Source organism: Amblyomma americanum, chromosome 6 (assembly GCF_052857255.1).
Source record: "Amblyomma americanum isolate KBUSLIRL-KWMA chromosome 6, ASM5285725v1, whole genome shotgun sequence".
NCBI classification, from domain to species: domain Eukaryota; kingdom Metazoa; phylum Arthropoda; class Arachnida; order Ixodida; family Ixodidae; genus Amblyomma; species Amblyomma americanum.
This window is the reverse complement of record NC_135502.1, coordinates 75,683,378-75,698,856: the sequence shown is the minus strand read 5'-3', so window position 1 is coordinate 75,698,856 and position 15,479 is coordinate 75,683,378. Positions and strand designations below refer to the sequence as shown.

The following is a 15,479-nucleotide window of genomic DNA, read 5'->3' as shown; positions in this document are numbered from 1 at the left end:
GATTTCGCGGCAAGCCCAAGATAACACCATCGTCACGAACACATTATCATTAACCCAAACTCAACAGCATCCTCAGTGACATTTAGTTAACGTGTACGCAAACACTGCGACGCAGACCCATCGCTGTCAGTCATACATATTACGCGATCGTGTGAGTGCCTTCAATGTTTCGACCTATTTTCATTTTAATCAATTCCTTGTAGTGCACTTCGCAGTGCGTTCCATGTCAACGCCCCACATCTCTATCAATATACCTAGCGTTTCACGGGAGCAATTCCCCCGTCCAGCAGCACATCAATTTTAATAAAAATTTAAAAAAAACAGTAGAGTCGCAAGATCAAGAAATATGCATACAATATAGCGACAGTAATAGGCTCCTAGGAAATCGTTTTCGGCCACTCAGCGCGCAAGCATCATATAAATAATCATGCTACTGGCATCACAGCATCGCCTGTGTTGTATGCACAGTTGAAACTTGTTCCACAGTGCCTTAATTCCAGCGCCTGCTCTAGGCCGGTGACAAACGTTGTTCGGTTGGGAGGCGCCATTTTGTTTCTAAATGGCCTACGTAGACATTAAGTTTGGACGTGAGGATCCTTAATTTATACCTGATTTATTGATTCTACATGTGTACGATAGGGTGTATTGGACAATGTTGTGACGCAGCCAACCGAAAATAAGGACTTGCAAAATAACTCTTCGGCATCACAAAACTGATTGTCCTAAACGAAATGGCGTCGTTGACATCACCCCAAAGGCAAATATTAACATCGAGCTTTCTTATTAACGAGCAGCATAGGCTCGCGCCACGAAGACTTATGCGAGAATCGTGCTGTGGAACTGGTTCTGACAATGCGCTCTAATGAAACAATGGCAGCACATTTGGCGTATGAACGCCATGGCACAAGGTATTTTCGTTACGCAAGGTGCGGTCAAAGACCTAATTTCCAAGCATTTTCACCCCTCGGTTGCCGAGTACCGGACCACAGGAAAGTTTGTGTCAATTGTATCACCGTTCGGTAACCGGCGGCACTGGGGATCGAACCCCGTACCTCCCGCATGCGAGGCGGATGGTCCAGCCACTATATGCCACCGCTGCGTTGTGCTGAGGAATTCGCAGCGCGCGATTGTGAAAGAAAAATGGAGCGGGAACTTAAGCTCCAAATTGAGGTTATGACGCGAGAGCGTTACTGGTTTAATGCCCTTAGATGCGGAATTGGTAATTCTCTATTCTGCATTAATAGATACTCGGGAGTCCTCATACTACTCCTGGCTCAGTGGTGCAGCGGCTAAGCAATGCGCCACTGCCCTGCAATGGCAGGTGCTGCCACCGGTGGGGCATGGGCGACCCAGGTTGCTCTTCCCGAGCTACCTCTCGCGACCAATCAGTAATTTAACTGGCACTTGCCACGGTGTTCAGTTTGCTCGCAATGCGGCGGGCAGGTTGTGATGACGCCACGAGGTCACGTGACGTAGGTCACCCCCCCCCCCCCCCCCCCCCCGGTTGCTTCTCCGCTCATAACACCGACGACGATGGCACAACGATGACGAGGACACCGGATTTTCAACAGAACGGAACCTTAACGTTTTCGCGTTAAAAAATTACGCGATCGTATCGGCGGCGACATCGAAACGCAATGCGCAGCCCGCCGTATCTTCATACCGCGGTGCGTAGCGCAACCAAAATGCCCGTGTCGGAGCAAGACAACGGGAACAATCGTGCAAGGGAGGCGCTTCTGATCGCGCTTCTCGAGATGACTTCTAACGTCGCTTGGCTTGCCCGCTGGATTTTAATATACGGTCTCAAAACTGGCAACACGTATGAATCCGTCGGTCGCCGAGCACTGCTTCAGGTCCCTCTAACAGCTAGTTCTGTAAAAGATCCCAAAGGCGTAATTCGCAGCACGAGCGCTTGGAATATATTGGTCGATAACGGTGGAAAGAAGCATTAATTCAGGGAGTTCATCAACATGTCGAGGCACTCGTCAGCTTCGCAAGGTCCTCCACTCTGCTGGCAGGTGTCGCAAGACCTTCCGACGTCCCCTGTCCCGTACTGTACGATCAGCTACGCGAGGAGCCTTTCTTGAGCACGTGGCCACAGTAGCAGCTTCCGTTTAACACACCTCACAATCGTTAAACGGATCCTACGAAGCCGTAAGCTAGAAGCCTAGCTGACAGAGGACTGAGACAGTTTGAGGGCATCAGGAGAGGCTGTAGACCTTTTGGGGACGTATTCCGGATGTTAATGGAAGACATTATGTTGGTGATTATTATTATTATTATTATTATTATTATTATTATTATTATTATTATTATTATTATTATTATTATTATTATTATTATGTGACTCAAGAGGCACGCCTTTTTGTGCAGTCCACGTGCAAGGTTGAATTCGTGCGTCGCTCTTGTAAGGAGTGATTGTCGGGGCGCTCCTATTTGCGCACTGAATTTTTTAAACTTTCTTCGTCGAAAAAAACTTACTCCCTGACAAGTTGGCTGTTCCCACCCTCTCTCCTAAATCCGCCCCTGTCCGCGTCCCTAACCCATGTAGCGTCATCCGCTTCCAGTGCGCACCTGGTGAGTAATGTACAAGGCGGTGAATCCGAGTCACCTAGTCGTCTTACACGTTCTAAAACACAGCTTTAATTCATTGCACCACTGAACTGACGGGAACGGGCACTTCATGTTTTTATCCTTTCTCACAAAAATACTCCTATTTTTTGCTAATTGGCATCAGTAAATTTCTTTATATACCACTGATTAGGTGCATACGATACAAGGCTTGCGATACGATACACGCATCTGCGCTGCGAGCTGCGAGCGCCTGCAGCGCCATCCAATAGCGGCGCCTAGAACTTGGCTCAGCAACGCGTGCGATTTGGTATGACTGCTGCGACGCGTGAAACTGTCGCAGAATGCCTTCCGCAAGGAGACTACGCTCCAAAACGCGTTATTCATGGTGTTCTTTAGACAAACAGCCTCCGCGGCAATAAAATTAAATCATCTTCATTTAATATCCAGCTGTTGAGCAAACGGTAGAATCTGTGAACAGTTTGAAGCGAAATTAATCGCTTTACTGTGCTTCTGTTTTTATGGCACCATGCGCGCACATTTTCGTTGCTAAAAGCATTTCTTAAACCTCTCTGAGCCGGCTAAGAAAGTTGTCAGCGATCATGCCTCCACAGGCGCTAGGAGTGAGCCTGGCCTTTTCGTCATACTTCGCATATTCGTGGTTTATTGATCCCGCGATAAATCGAAACAGTACCAAGAAAGAATTGTATCCTGCTGTACATCATTTCGGTGCCGTCCGATTGTATGCCTTTGTTCTTCATGGTGGACATCAGGAAGGAAAATTACATGTGCGAGATTCTGCGAAAGTTCGCGTTTCGCTTTCTTATTTTAGAAACATCGAAGAGCGTTAAGATTTTTTTTTCTTTTTCTGCAAAAATTTGTGAAAGAAGCCTGAAGCGTTGCACTATTGACATCAGCAATGTTTTAGAACTGGAAGACTGCGACGCTGTTGAGGCACCCGCGTTTCTTCCAACAAATCGGACACTAGTACGTGACGTTCACCATCTTCCCTTTATGTATCGTTTTTGCACAGAGCCGACTGCCACGGAATATCGGCAGATCCTCAGCGGTCCGGACTACCAGGTCTTCGAGAATGGCACGCTGCGGGTGGCGCAGGTCCAGGTGTCGGACCGCGGCTCTTACCTGTGCCAAGCCAGCAATGGCGTCGGCACGGGACTCAGTACGGTCATTACGCTCAAAGTCCACGGTAAGCCTACATGAAAGATGTGATCTTGCTACACAACACATCTTAGTTTGAACTGGCTGCAACGTGTTAGCCAAAGCTTTGTCACAGGAGGCTACGCTCAAGGTACCCTTGATTCCTCGTGCGATACATTTCCCAAGCTGGTATAGCTCGCGTTTCACGCCAGAAAATGGTGTAACCAAATTGATTTATCGCACAAGAATAAGACAACTTTCGGGCATACAGCAAGGGCAAGACCAGAAAGCTAACCCAGACGGCCTTGCTGGCAGTTCGATACACAGTTCATTCACATGTAAGGAGCCTGGACCCGCGTCAAGCCGTTGTCGCGGCTTTTATTCCTGTCTCCGCCTCTCAAAAGGTAATAAAAAATTGAATTGAATTGAATTTTAATAATTTTGCAAAAGGCGTGGACAAGGAACGTCCATGTGCTTTGTGTAATACTTGCTGGGGGGCTAGTTGGTGCATGTTTCCGGAAAAATGTTTGTAGCGCCGAAAGAGACAACACACAGCAAGTGAGACGGGACAGGCGCAAATTTCAACTGGTTATTCACCGCGAATGCGAATGAATGTAAGGACAACAATCAAGGTCGGTAGCAAGAACCACACATGCGCGCGAGAGTTTTACAAAAAAAAAAAAGTGGATAGATAGGTGAGGCACACAGGTATCTCAACCCCGTGTATCTAAAAATGCAGTTTCATTCTTATAAATGGCGATAGATGGTGCACTAACACAATCACTACAGTTGCTTTTATTATAGAAGGCCTATAACAGTTCACGGGCTGTCTGGTCCTTACTTCTGTTTAAAACCTTCGTTTCTTTCAGCCTTGCTACACACTTAATCTTTCTTTCGTCTCCGCAGGCTTTACAATGATGTGGCAAATGTGAATCAGTACCATCTTGTAAATCCCGATTATGTTCTGCTAATTGGTCGTTAATACAGCGACCGGTTTGTCCGATGTACTTCTTTCCTCGCGTGAGAGGAGTGTGATTTGTCCATATCTTTCTTTATGTTTTACATCTAGGTTCCTAAAATACATGGCTACCACCTAAAAACCACGGATTTGTTTTCTAAGACGGAGCTGTGTGTGCATGTTTTGTGAGCTTATCCGTCAATATTCAAACGCGAGACGTCTTAACACGGTAAAGAAAAAAAATATAGCCGTATACGACTTAAGAACGAAGCGGCAGGTACCCTTCAAAGGAGGCCCTCCAGCCAGTGGCGTCGTCCGATTTTCATGGCTTCGCCGTTAATCTGAATAAGCCGTGGTTAATCCTCTTTCATCTGCCACCGCCTGCGATTTCGCATTAGCAGGTCAAGGGAGATTAAGCACGACGTCATGAGAGTCGGTCGATGGTATTGGCTGCAGAGCCCCCTTTGAGAGGCATCTAACTCTTCGTTCCTGATTTGTGCCCGACTATATAGTACCAGCAAGGGCTGAAATAAAGCAGCTGGAGGCAACCGCGCTGTTTGTCTAGTGTCTCCACAGAGGCTGTCTCGTCATCCCATTACTTGCCCACCACCATGCACGAGAGAATTCGGGAAAAAATGAGGGGTGTAAGGCCCAGGGGGAACAGTGGTAAACGATGTAATGCTTACGAAACGACTGGCATGCAAAAAAGTGAGCGAAGCAGCGTTCCAGTCTCTAAGCAGCACTATATCTTATCTCACGCACTACTTCTTCCTGCGTCGTCACTATTCGCTTACTCGACGGTGTGCGCAAGCGTCAGGAACGACGCTCACGAAGGTGTTTGGTTTTCGCTCAGCGACTGAAGGAAGCCGCGCCGCATCGACACGTCTCCTACCTCCTCGCAGTGCCGGCGCGGTTTGGCGAGTCGTACCGAAACCAGACCGTGCAGAGGGGTCACAGCGTCGGCCTCGAGTGCAGGGCCTTCGGCGATGCGCCCATCAGCATCAGCTGGAGCCGCAATGGACGCCGACTGGACACTCACAAATTGTGCGTTGCTTCTTTCTTTCTCCCTGTCCAGCTTCCCTCTCCGCTGCCCCAGCTCGTTGCAATCCCTCGCTCCTCTTCCGTTCCCGCCCTTCTGCAACAGTGTTTTCATCGTTTTCTGACGAGACCCTTCTCGACATTCTGGTCGGCGTTTTGTCGCAGACGCTAGGAGCCAATCTCGCACCCACGCCGATAGAGAGGGGGGGGGGGGGGGGGGGGGGGAGCGAGCCCATCGCGGTAAAGAGCGCGGAAAGAAGAAGGGAGAAGGGGTCGCAAGGGTGGATGAGCGGGTGGGAAGAAGCGGGAGAAGAGGGGAGCACGAGAAATGCCCATCTGCTGCCAACTTCCGCGCCATTTTTTCCCGTGTCGGTGTCGCTCCCAACTGCGTGCCCGCGGCAGCGTCTCCACCGCGCGATCATTAAAGGGAAACGAAAGGCAATGCGGCGGCAAGCGAAGCGCGCGCCCCCTGGCCTAGGGAGAAAAAGGAGGCGTGCGAAAAGGGAAACTTCTGAAGGGACGTCCCCAAAAAGGGAGAGAAAAAAGGGAAGCTCTGGAGATGGGGAAGAAAGAACAGCAAAGACGTGCTGCAACTTGGCGCGCGAGGACAGAAGTGGCTGGCTGAAGAGGATGAGGGGGTGAGGAACCCGTGTCTCGTCGTCGGCGTGACCGTTTCCAGCAGACCCTTCGTGTTGTTGTCTCTGGCGTTGACGGCAGTCGTATGATAAAGTAGCCGCGATGGAGCTTGTTTTGAGCACGGAACACGGACCCGGTACATAAGGCGCGCTATGCAAGAGGAGAGGCCGCTCTCATGGCTGAGGCAGTGGTAAAAACAAACGATCCCCTGGTAAACGTGTGCGCGCGTGGAAGTGTTTTGGTCTCGAATTGCCCTGCGAAGCAAAGGTCCATTAGAGATGAACAAGCTCAAACGAGCCGGCGATATTTCTTCCTTCCCTCTCCGGAAGCCAAATGAATTCGTCCCAGCCGGCTTTTCAAAGGCTTCGCCCCTTTCGGAGACCTTTTTTTTATCGCGGTCATTTGTTTCCTCTTCGTGTTTTCTTCTTCCAGCCGTCGTTCCGCTAGTGAGCGCCGCTGCCGGCAAACACGCCCATTGGGAGACGGGGAGTTTCTCCCGAGGAACAAATGAACCGTATCGACGGGTAACGCTCGGCGGCTTTTTGCGCACCCGGACACTGGTCTGGCGACAGCTGTGGTACAAATCAGTGGCTCCGCTCGTTCGTGAAGATTGCGGCACCGGAGAGAAAGGGAGAGAGCTCGCGGCCGAACTTGACAAGAAGGGAGCATTACGATGAGAGATGTCTGCCACTTAAAAAAAAAAGATTTGTAACATTCTGAAACGTGCATGGACATTTAATTGACAGTCAGATAAGGATTTAGCGACAGCTGTGCCTCTACGACATCTATTACAACTCCACATTTTTGGACACATCGCAAGCTGCAGTTGCGTGCGCGTCCTTTTTTGTTATTTCAGGAAATGGCTGTTTCCCCCTATGTATCTGAACCGGCGTAAATTGCAATAATCACATTCTAGTTTCACGTTGATACAAATATAATCGCACTGAAATTTCTGGCATTGCAACTGTGTAATCGGTGTGGCTATTGGTGCAGTGGTTTTTAACGGTTGTAGTAACGACATATAAGAAAAAAATAGTTATGGTTGCTTTCACATTTCCCTCGTAATGCTAGCTCCTGCCTATTTAGTGGAGATAAACATTGCGAAAATCGCCAATGAAGAGTCGGCTAGTCCAGTATCAGTGCTAACAAACGCGCTGCAAGGGAAAAAAAAGAAACGAAAGCCAAAACTTACCGCCGTATTCAAGAACCAAACTTAAACTTAAAGTACGACTTAAGTGACTCTCCGGCGCTTAGTTTCCCTTCATGAGGTTCGCGAAAGTCGTCTTAGTCACAATCGCCCTCTCACACCGTTTATCGCCGAAACACGGTGGCCTCTCTCAGAATACCACTAATCGCGTTGGCAATAGGACTAACTGCATCGGTTGCACAAAATATCTGCCACTTCGTGAGCTGGGTTTATTCCCCGCTTCGTCAGACTCCCACCCTGTCTTTCCATCCCTGCCCCTTTTGTGATTCCGCCATTGGCGCGTTCCGTGAATATATCATCTTTCCTTCACGACTCTTCTGAGATGGCGCGTAATACCTCTAGTTAAGTTGCGCTCTATATGAACAAAGAGCGTCTTAGCGAACGAAGAACTAAGGTGCCTCCCATCACAAAAATTTATTTTGACAGTCCATAGACTGTCCATAGACTTCCGTCTATAAAGTCTGTACACATTGTATAGGCAAACCCAAGAGAACAGTTTACAGGCAATAAAAATCCTATATGCAGTCTATAGACGATCTATAGATTTATGGCTATACACTTTCAGCAGACTTTTGTCTATCGACAGTGTATAGACTCATCATCATCATCATCAGCCTTACTACACCCACTGCAGGGCAAAGGCCTCTCCCATGTCTCTCCAATTAACCCTATCCTATGAATAGACAATGACCCTAGACTATGAATAGACAATGAAATATCTATAGGAAGGCAATATAGTCTACAAAACGCCTATATACTGTCTATAAGCCATTTTTGTGAGGGTCGATGCAGCATGCCAAAGGAACAATATCGAGGCAGTCTACGGAAAACGAGCACCACATACGACGTGCGGGCCTCCACACTCCGTACTAAGTGCTCTAGAACATATTTGAGTACTATGACCGTACCTTTTTCTTTTTTATCGCTACGTGCATTTCCGGCAGGCGGGGCTCACGGGTGAAGAACCAATCGCTGCCGGACGGACATGTCTCCACGCTCTCAGTGCCTGATGCTCAGCGGGACCACTCTGGCATATTCGTCTGCGAGGTGTCCAACGACTACGGTCAGGACGAAACCCAGATCAGGCTCATCGTGCAAGGTATTCATCCACCTCAAACCCTTTTAACCGTTTGTAGCTGGGTGTTCGCGCGGAATCCGTATTTTGCACTTTTAGGAGGAGTAGAAACAGACTGTTTATTGGACCCCGAGTTCATTCCAGATTGGTCGTGATGCATGAGCGCTTGTATATTTGATATGCCTGTGGCTCAGCCTGGCTTAATGTCGACGAATTGGAGATACCTGCGGCAAGTATCGGAATTACGCTTATCGGCCATTGGAGCACCGTCGTACAGATACAAATAAAATTTGTGCAGCTTTCTCAAACCGTGATCGCTCACCAAAAAATCCCCTCATTTCGTGATTCGTACTTCATACCTTCTTACGTATAAATTTGCTTCGTAAAATTGACTATATTTGAGCTTTGTAACATTGCCAGAAGCCCATATTACATTTTTCCGGCTTGTGTGTACGTTTTTTCGTAGTTATAGTCATGCATATTCTTTCCTGTACAGTGTATACCTTTAGCATAGGTATTTCGTCCGCTCCTTAGCAAAATGCGTGCTTCCTATAACATCTCCTAAAAAAATTGTGTAAGAACGATCAACCATTTGATCTATAAAATTCAAAGAACCTACAAATTTGCACGTAGAATGTGGTTACATGCTCGTTTCATTTAAGGAAATCTGCTTAACCTTGGGGGTTTCATCTAAGTACATTGGATCTGTGTATGCATCCAATGTACTTTTACATGTATACAATGTATACACCCAGTGGACTTATCCCTTCTTTATGCTGTGCATGAGCGCAATGTAAGTTAACAAGAGGCTGCTTTCATAGCGTGTCTGTTAGCTCACAAAAGTAGACACAATATAAAATGTCGAGATTTTTATGACACGCCTCATGCTTGCTGGGTAGAAACGGCGGAAAAGCTCGACCCTGTAAAGCGCGGCGCTATCTACATCGACCTAAAGCTGGATGTCTACCTTTTTAGCTGCAATAAATGCGGCATCGTAAAATACTGGCGGCTGCATCAAGCCAGCGACAAGCTCATTCGTTGAAAATAATGCGCCACTGAACGAAAGCAGAGGAAGAGGAGGAGGAAAAAGCGCCATAAAACGAGACGCTTGCAGCGTCAGTGCGCTCGGCTTGACGCCTCATAAACGTCGATAACTACGCTGGCTTTTTTTTTCTTGCATTTTAAGCTGCCTATAAAGGCCCGTAAACAATGTCGCACTTCTGTGTCATGGCCGCAAAGGATTCTTGGTCAAGCAGGCCTATCTCTGTGCAAATTTGATTTTCTATGATGCAAATAAATATCTTGCGTCCATCCAAGCTTGTACGTCACAGAAAGAGTCCCGCGAATGAAGTGCTTATTACAACCCATTTATTCCGTGGCATCTTCGCAGAACCCCCGGAACCACCTCCAGGCTTCAACGTGACCAGCGTAAACAGCCGGTCCGTGAGCCTGATGTGGAGCGAGCCTTACAGCGGAAACAGCCCTATCCTCTCCTACCTCATCCAGTACACGAACACCTCGGGTTTGTTGCACTTTTTAGCCTTTGTTACGCCAGCCCCATGTTAATTGGGAAGTAAAACTACTACGCCTAGGTATGGGTTGAGCGGTTTTTGCACTGATTATTTGTCAGTTCCTTCTTGTTAAAGTGAGACCAACACAAGTGTCGTCGAAGCGAATGCGCGGACTGCTCCGCAGCTCACACTATCTAAAACCAATTCGCTGGTTGAAAGCAGTGAATTAGGCGAGTGTATCCATTGTCGATAAGGCGCTGTCAGTGAAATATGAAAAAGTTAACCTACGATTACGCTTCTCGGTAATGCGATTTTTGGGCGCAGCTGTTGTGATACTCTATCCGTCGGCGACCGCATACGGAACACGCAATGCCCGACGGAGGCGGCTTTGGGTTTCGACTTGGGCAGCGCACACAGCGTTTCGCTGCCAATGAGCCTCGCCTCCGGCAAACGACCAGCGTTTTTACAGCGTGCGCAACTCTGGCGCCATCTCTGGCGAGCGAAGCATACCTTACCGATGACGTCATCGGCGAGCAGACGACGGCGTACGGTACTCTGATGCCGTAAGTCGCCACCGCGCAACCTGCCTTCACGCTACTGCCGTACCCTTCTCCTCCGCTTTCCTCTTCGCGCTCTCTTCGCTTTCGCCGTATTTCCATGCACCGCAGCGCACCGCGCTCCGTTGCTCCAACGACGGCTAGGTATGCCGCTCAAACCGGCAATAGGCGCCTAAGAGTTGTGCTCCAAAACTCGTTGCCACTCGCTAACAGCTAGGCAATCGCTACGTAGGGCAAAAGAATAAGAATAAAGCTCAGGCTCTCTGTATTGGCCTTTATATTTCCAGGCATGGCGGCCTAAAATGTGCTATTCTAGAAGCAAACTCAGCAATTGAGCATTCTTAGAGAATTTCAGCAACTTCAACAAAGCTTCAAACGGCTAGTTGATATGCTTGCGTGATGTTCGTGCGTGCGTGCGTGCGTGTGTGTCGTTCTTCCGACACCATGCTTTCAAAACCTTGTCAAATCCATGACATTACTGACGTTTATAGACATAAACCTATTTAGTGTCTGTGCAAACAAATACAAATAAATTGAAATCAACGTCTTCTAATGGGTGTCCTTCCTGCACTATAGCTTGGATAGAGATTCCCTATGCAATTAGCACTCAAAGGAAATAGGCTTTAACAAGAGCGGTTGTCGGGCTAGTTGGTGATCGTCTACAGAAGCCGTGTTATATTGCGCCAAAACCACAACACAAAAGAGAAGAACACATAGCACAGGACGAGCGCAAAGGAAATTGCTCAAAATTTCTCAAATGACCCAAAGGAAATCGCATCCTTGGAAAGGATGTGTGTGCATTGTTGCTTCGCGCATGCGCTTGCAGGATTTCGCATGATTCGCATGAGATGCTCGCGCAAAGCTAGAGTGTATACCACTGAACTTCCGCCGTGTACTTCCTCACCTGGCGTACATTCAATGGCAAACACTGCTAACCGTACATCATGGTGCTCTGGGCCGGTTCTGGAACCCTGCACCCGTGCGGGAACGGCAGCAACGTGTTAGACTGAACCGAGCGTGCCTGTGGATTGCGCACCGCCTAGATTAGCGCAGGCGCAGGTTGCGCCTGTTGAGTAATGGCTAGACCGTGTACAACATTGTGCTAAGACAGCACATTCTACAACTGTGCGAGTTGGAATTGGTTCTAAGCGGAGGTAAACGCGCGATACAAAGAGTGACAGATATCGATAGATGCAGTCAGTCTTTACTGTTGCGATCATTTTAACCACCAATAAAAAAAAGCGGTAGCAAAGTTTCACTTCCGTGTGTCCGTTGTCCGTCGTTGTGTCACACGTTTATATACTTCCTCCATGAGCGAGGATTGGACCTGCTATTCACTATGAATTCGTACTACCCCGTTTTCCCCGTTTTCTCAAGCATATCGATCGACAATCATTCATCCATTCATTCAATCAATCAATCAATCAATCTGGTTTTAATTCACATCAAGGATGTGAGGAGTGGGGACAAAAAGCCTACATAGGCTTGACGAGGATCCCCGACCCCTACAGCACATGCTATGCCTGTTTAAACAGAGCGCACATTGCATCGAAATATACATGTTCAGGGCATCAGTAAGAACGTAATAATCAAGCATTCATGTCGAGAGGGAGGGCACAGCAGCAAGGCTGACTTAGTACAGTAAAGAAGGAATTGATATATTGTAAATGTTCTCTAATTACAGTTCATCACAATTGTTTGAAAATTAAAATCCCCATTAAAACGCTCAATGACTCGGAGCATTTGGCCGGTGGGCATATGTGGGGTGAGGTTGGGGCTCTGTAACGAAGAAGAACGACACTGCCGCGTGCGCAGCAAGCTGGTCGGCACAGCCGGACTCGTGGTTGCGCAACGTGACCGCTGGCCGCGACCAGAGCTCGTGGACGGTGCGCGGTCTGCATCCGGCCACGTCCTACCACTTCAGGGCGGCCGCGGTCAACGCGCTGGGCGTGGGACCCTTCACGCAGCCACCCCTCACGGTCACCACCGACGAGGAAGGTACGCTCCCGCAGACCCTTGTGACACGCAGACATTTTATCCGTGTGACGTCATTTCCCTGTCTATGAGGAAACACTACGAGCATTTATATCGGTTGCAGCGTATTCACTGTTCTCTCTCCGCCTGCACAACCTTGCGTAACTTCATAGCGAGGCCAGAAGAAGGAACGGAAAGGAAAACGCCTACGAGCGAAACCAAGATGAAGAAATGCGTTGACCTAACAATATTCACTACTTTCATAGATTGGAATTCAGCGATGAATGTAAGTAGCGAAAGCTACAGTCATTTAGTCGCGGCTCGAGCTCGAAAAACGTATGCTATTTATTGGCTCCAAAAGTTCACGGGATGCGAGCGTGCTGAAAAAAAAAAGGATTCCGCCTCAGTCACTTAAATCAGTCGCCTGAAATGTGGCAAGGTATGAGCAGACGTGCATGCGTAAACTTTTGCTGCCAATAGTACGGCAACTTCTTTGGCTTGTTTACAGTGCAAGAACTTCTTCGTACTTTTTTTAGAGGAAAGGAACGAGGGTGAGCTGTGTACGTATGTTCAGACGGCGTAGCAGTATGCGTATTCATTTTTTTTTGGGGGGGGGGGATTTTTTATTGGCAACTGCTGTCTCTGGCGTCAGGGAAGATACCTGAGTGACAGTACCAGCCGCCCGAACCATTATTAAAAGCAGGGCCAACCATCAGGAAACAGGCAAATTAATGTATTGAGAACAGAATCGTTACAAAAACAGAGACCCATTACGTTTTTTTAATTATTTTGTTTTATTTTACAGTGCCTGGAAGCCCACCTACGCACGTCTCCGTCCAGACGCTAGGGCCTCAGTCCCTTAAAGTCACCTGGAAGGTATGAACCGCGACGTTGATTCTAGTGCCATTGACGCCTGTTTGCGTTTACCTATTGCCTCCCCAGGGATGCGCTTTCTATGACACCTTAGTCAAATAAGGTCAGGAAACTTCAACATGAAAGAGAACGCATTATTTGACTAACAATTACCCCATAAGTATGCGTTACAAATACAGTTATTCCTCTGCTGTAAATATTATACTTCTGGATGGATTGCGCTCTTGTGGTATTTCCAGCTTCAATGAGGAAGAAAAAGCTTAATTCGTTATTGTGTGCAAACTAACTCTTCAGTTTACTTGTACGTGTAATCCGACCCTTTCCACTTACTTAAAAGCTTAGCATTTTCCTTGAACTCAGGGGTTTCAGTCCCACCACCAATGACATCAGCACTGGGTGCCATTGTCACGGCATGTCTAGGCGTTTTTCCGGACGCTCTCATGTGTGTAGAACGGAATGTACCCCCAAGGATGAAAATCCTGTCCACTGCATCACCCAATCGAGGTTATTGCGAGCGCGTGCCGTTGTAATTGTGTTTGTGTGAATAGCATCGGTTCAGCGTTGGTGTGCGTGGACATTAAAAGACCAAAAAAAAATGACACGTGGTTTCCAGGTGCAACCGCACATAATTGTGGTCTTCCCAAGAACCTACGCAGTTTAAATTGAAACTTATTCGGCAACAACAAAAGAATGTTACGGGGAGGCCAGGTCAAAGCTGTAAGGACTGCTTGAAGAGCCATGACACCTCCCGAGCATACGGGACAATGCAGTTGCGTGCGGCTAATTGAAGTACGAACACTCATTCGAAAACGTGTGAGTATTACACACGTGAGAAGCTAAAAAACACAAAGCAGGTATAGATGAAAGTGTAAAGCATAGCACAAACAGATACCGGAAAATATACATCATAGCACATCGTTGTACAAACATAACACGCAATTCTTTTGATGATACTGTGGATATGTCAGTGTTCGTTTCTTTGAATATTTTGTTGACAAGTATAGGCAATAGAAATTTTGACATTTGTGCACTGTAATTTGTTCTGCACTTGGTTACATTCCACGGTTCTAAGAAGTGTACGTTAAAAGCGGGATAGTTTTCGTTTAACTTTGCTACACTAGTTATGGCTTCATTATTCTTTTAATCCAAGTTTATACAGGTGGGATAGTTTGTAATCATACATTGATGTAATCGGAATGACGAGCTCTTACATTCAGTGTTCTTCGCAGTTCAGAAGTCTTCACATTAGTGCAGAGACCGATGTATACACTAAGCAGGCAAAAGTGTGTTTCAGTCTGAAGCAGGCAAAATAAAAATTAAAAACCAACATCCGCAGCCTCCTGTGCCCGAACTTCGCCACGGCCGCATCAAGGGCTACTACGTGGGCTACAAGTTGTACAACTCGAGCGACCTGCACCTGTACAAGACTGTGGAGAGCAAAGGGGAAGGCGGAGATCCCGAGGCGGCCGGAGAGTGCGTGCTCAGCAACCTCCGCAAGTTCACCAAGTACAGCGTCCTGGTGCAGGCCTACAACGCCATCGGCGCCGGACCGCGCTCCGACGAGGCCGTCGTCTACACCGCGGAGGATGGTGGGTGCCCCAGAACGCGCTCTGACGAGGAACGAGCGCGGAGAAAGACGGCGGGGGCGCTGCTGACGCCTACATACCGCGGATATTTCTACGCGTTGTCGTGATTGCGCAGTGCTTTGCATTCCATTCAGGGCTCTTTGGGTCACCGCTCCATAGCTTGCAGGGGTAGGCGCTCGTGACCGCAGCCGCACTAGGAAGCTATGCTGCTGAGTGTCTATGCCAGTGGGTTTCTGTAAACGTTTCACAACAGCGTGAAAAAGAAAAAAAAAAGCACATTAGGCTTAAAAGCGTTTACCATCGCTGACGTCATCCGTAGGCGACGGGAAATTCGA

The 15,479-nt window shown here is 48.0% G+C and overlaps 1 protein-coding gene across 2 annotated transcripts in view; it reads left to right on the top strand.

Moving 5' to 3' along the window:
- Positions 1–15,479, top strand: part of LOC144093725 (cell adhesion molecule Dscam1-like) — a 266,531-nt gene that overhangs the window by 210,523 nt on the left and 40,529 nt on the right. For both annotated transcript variants that reach the window (XR_013306314.1, XM_077627387.1), the window contains exons 13-19: positions 3,605–3,778; positions 5,590–5,731; positions 8,513–8,667; positions 10,034–10,165; positions 12,527–12,709; positions 13,491–13,561; positions 14,895–15,147. Coding sequence is in view for 1 of the 2 variants with exons in the window: in XM_077627387.1 (XP_077483513.1) it covers positions 3,605–3,778; positions 5,590–5,731; positions 8,513–8,667; positions 10,034–10,165; positions 12,527–12,709; positions 13,491–13,561; positions 14,895–15,147 (1,110 nt within the window). In the remaining variant the exon portion in view is untranslated. The remainder of the gene's footprint in view (positions 1–3,604; positions 3,779–5,589; positions 5,732–8,512; positions 8,668–10,033; positions 10,166–12,526; positions 12,710–13,490; positions 13,562–14,894; positions 15,148–15,479) is intronic.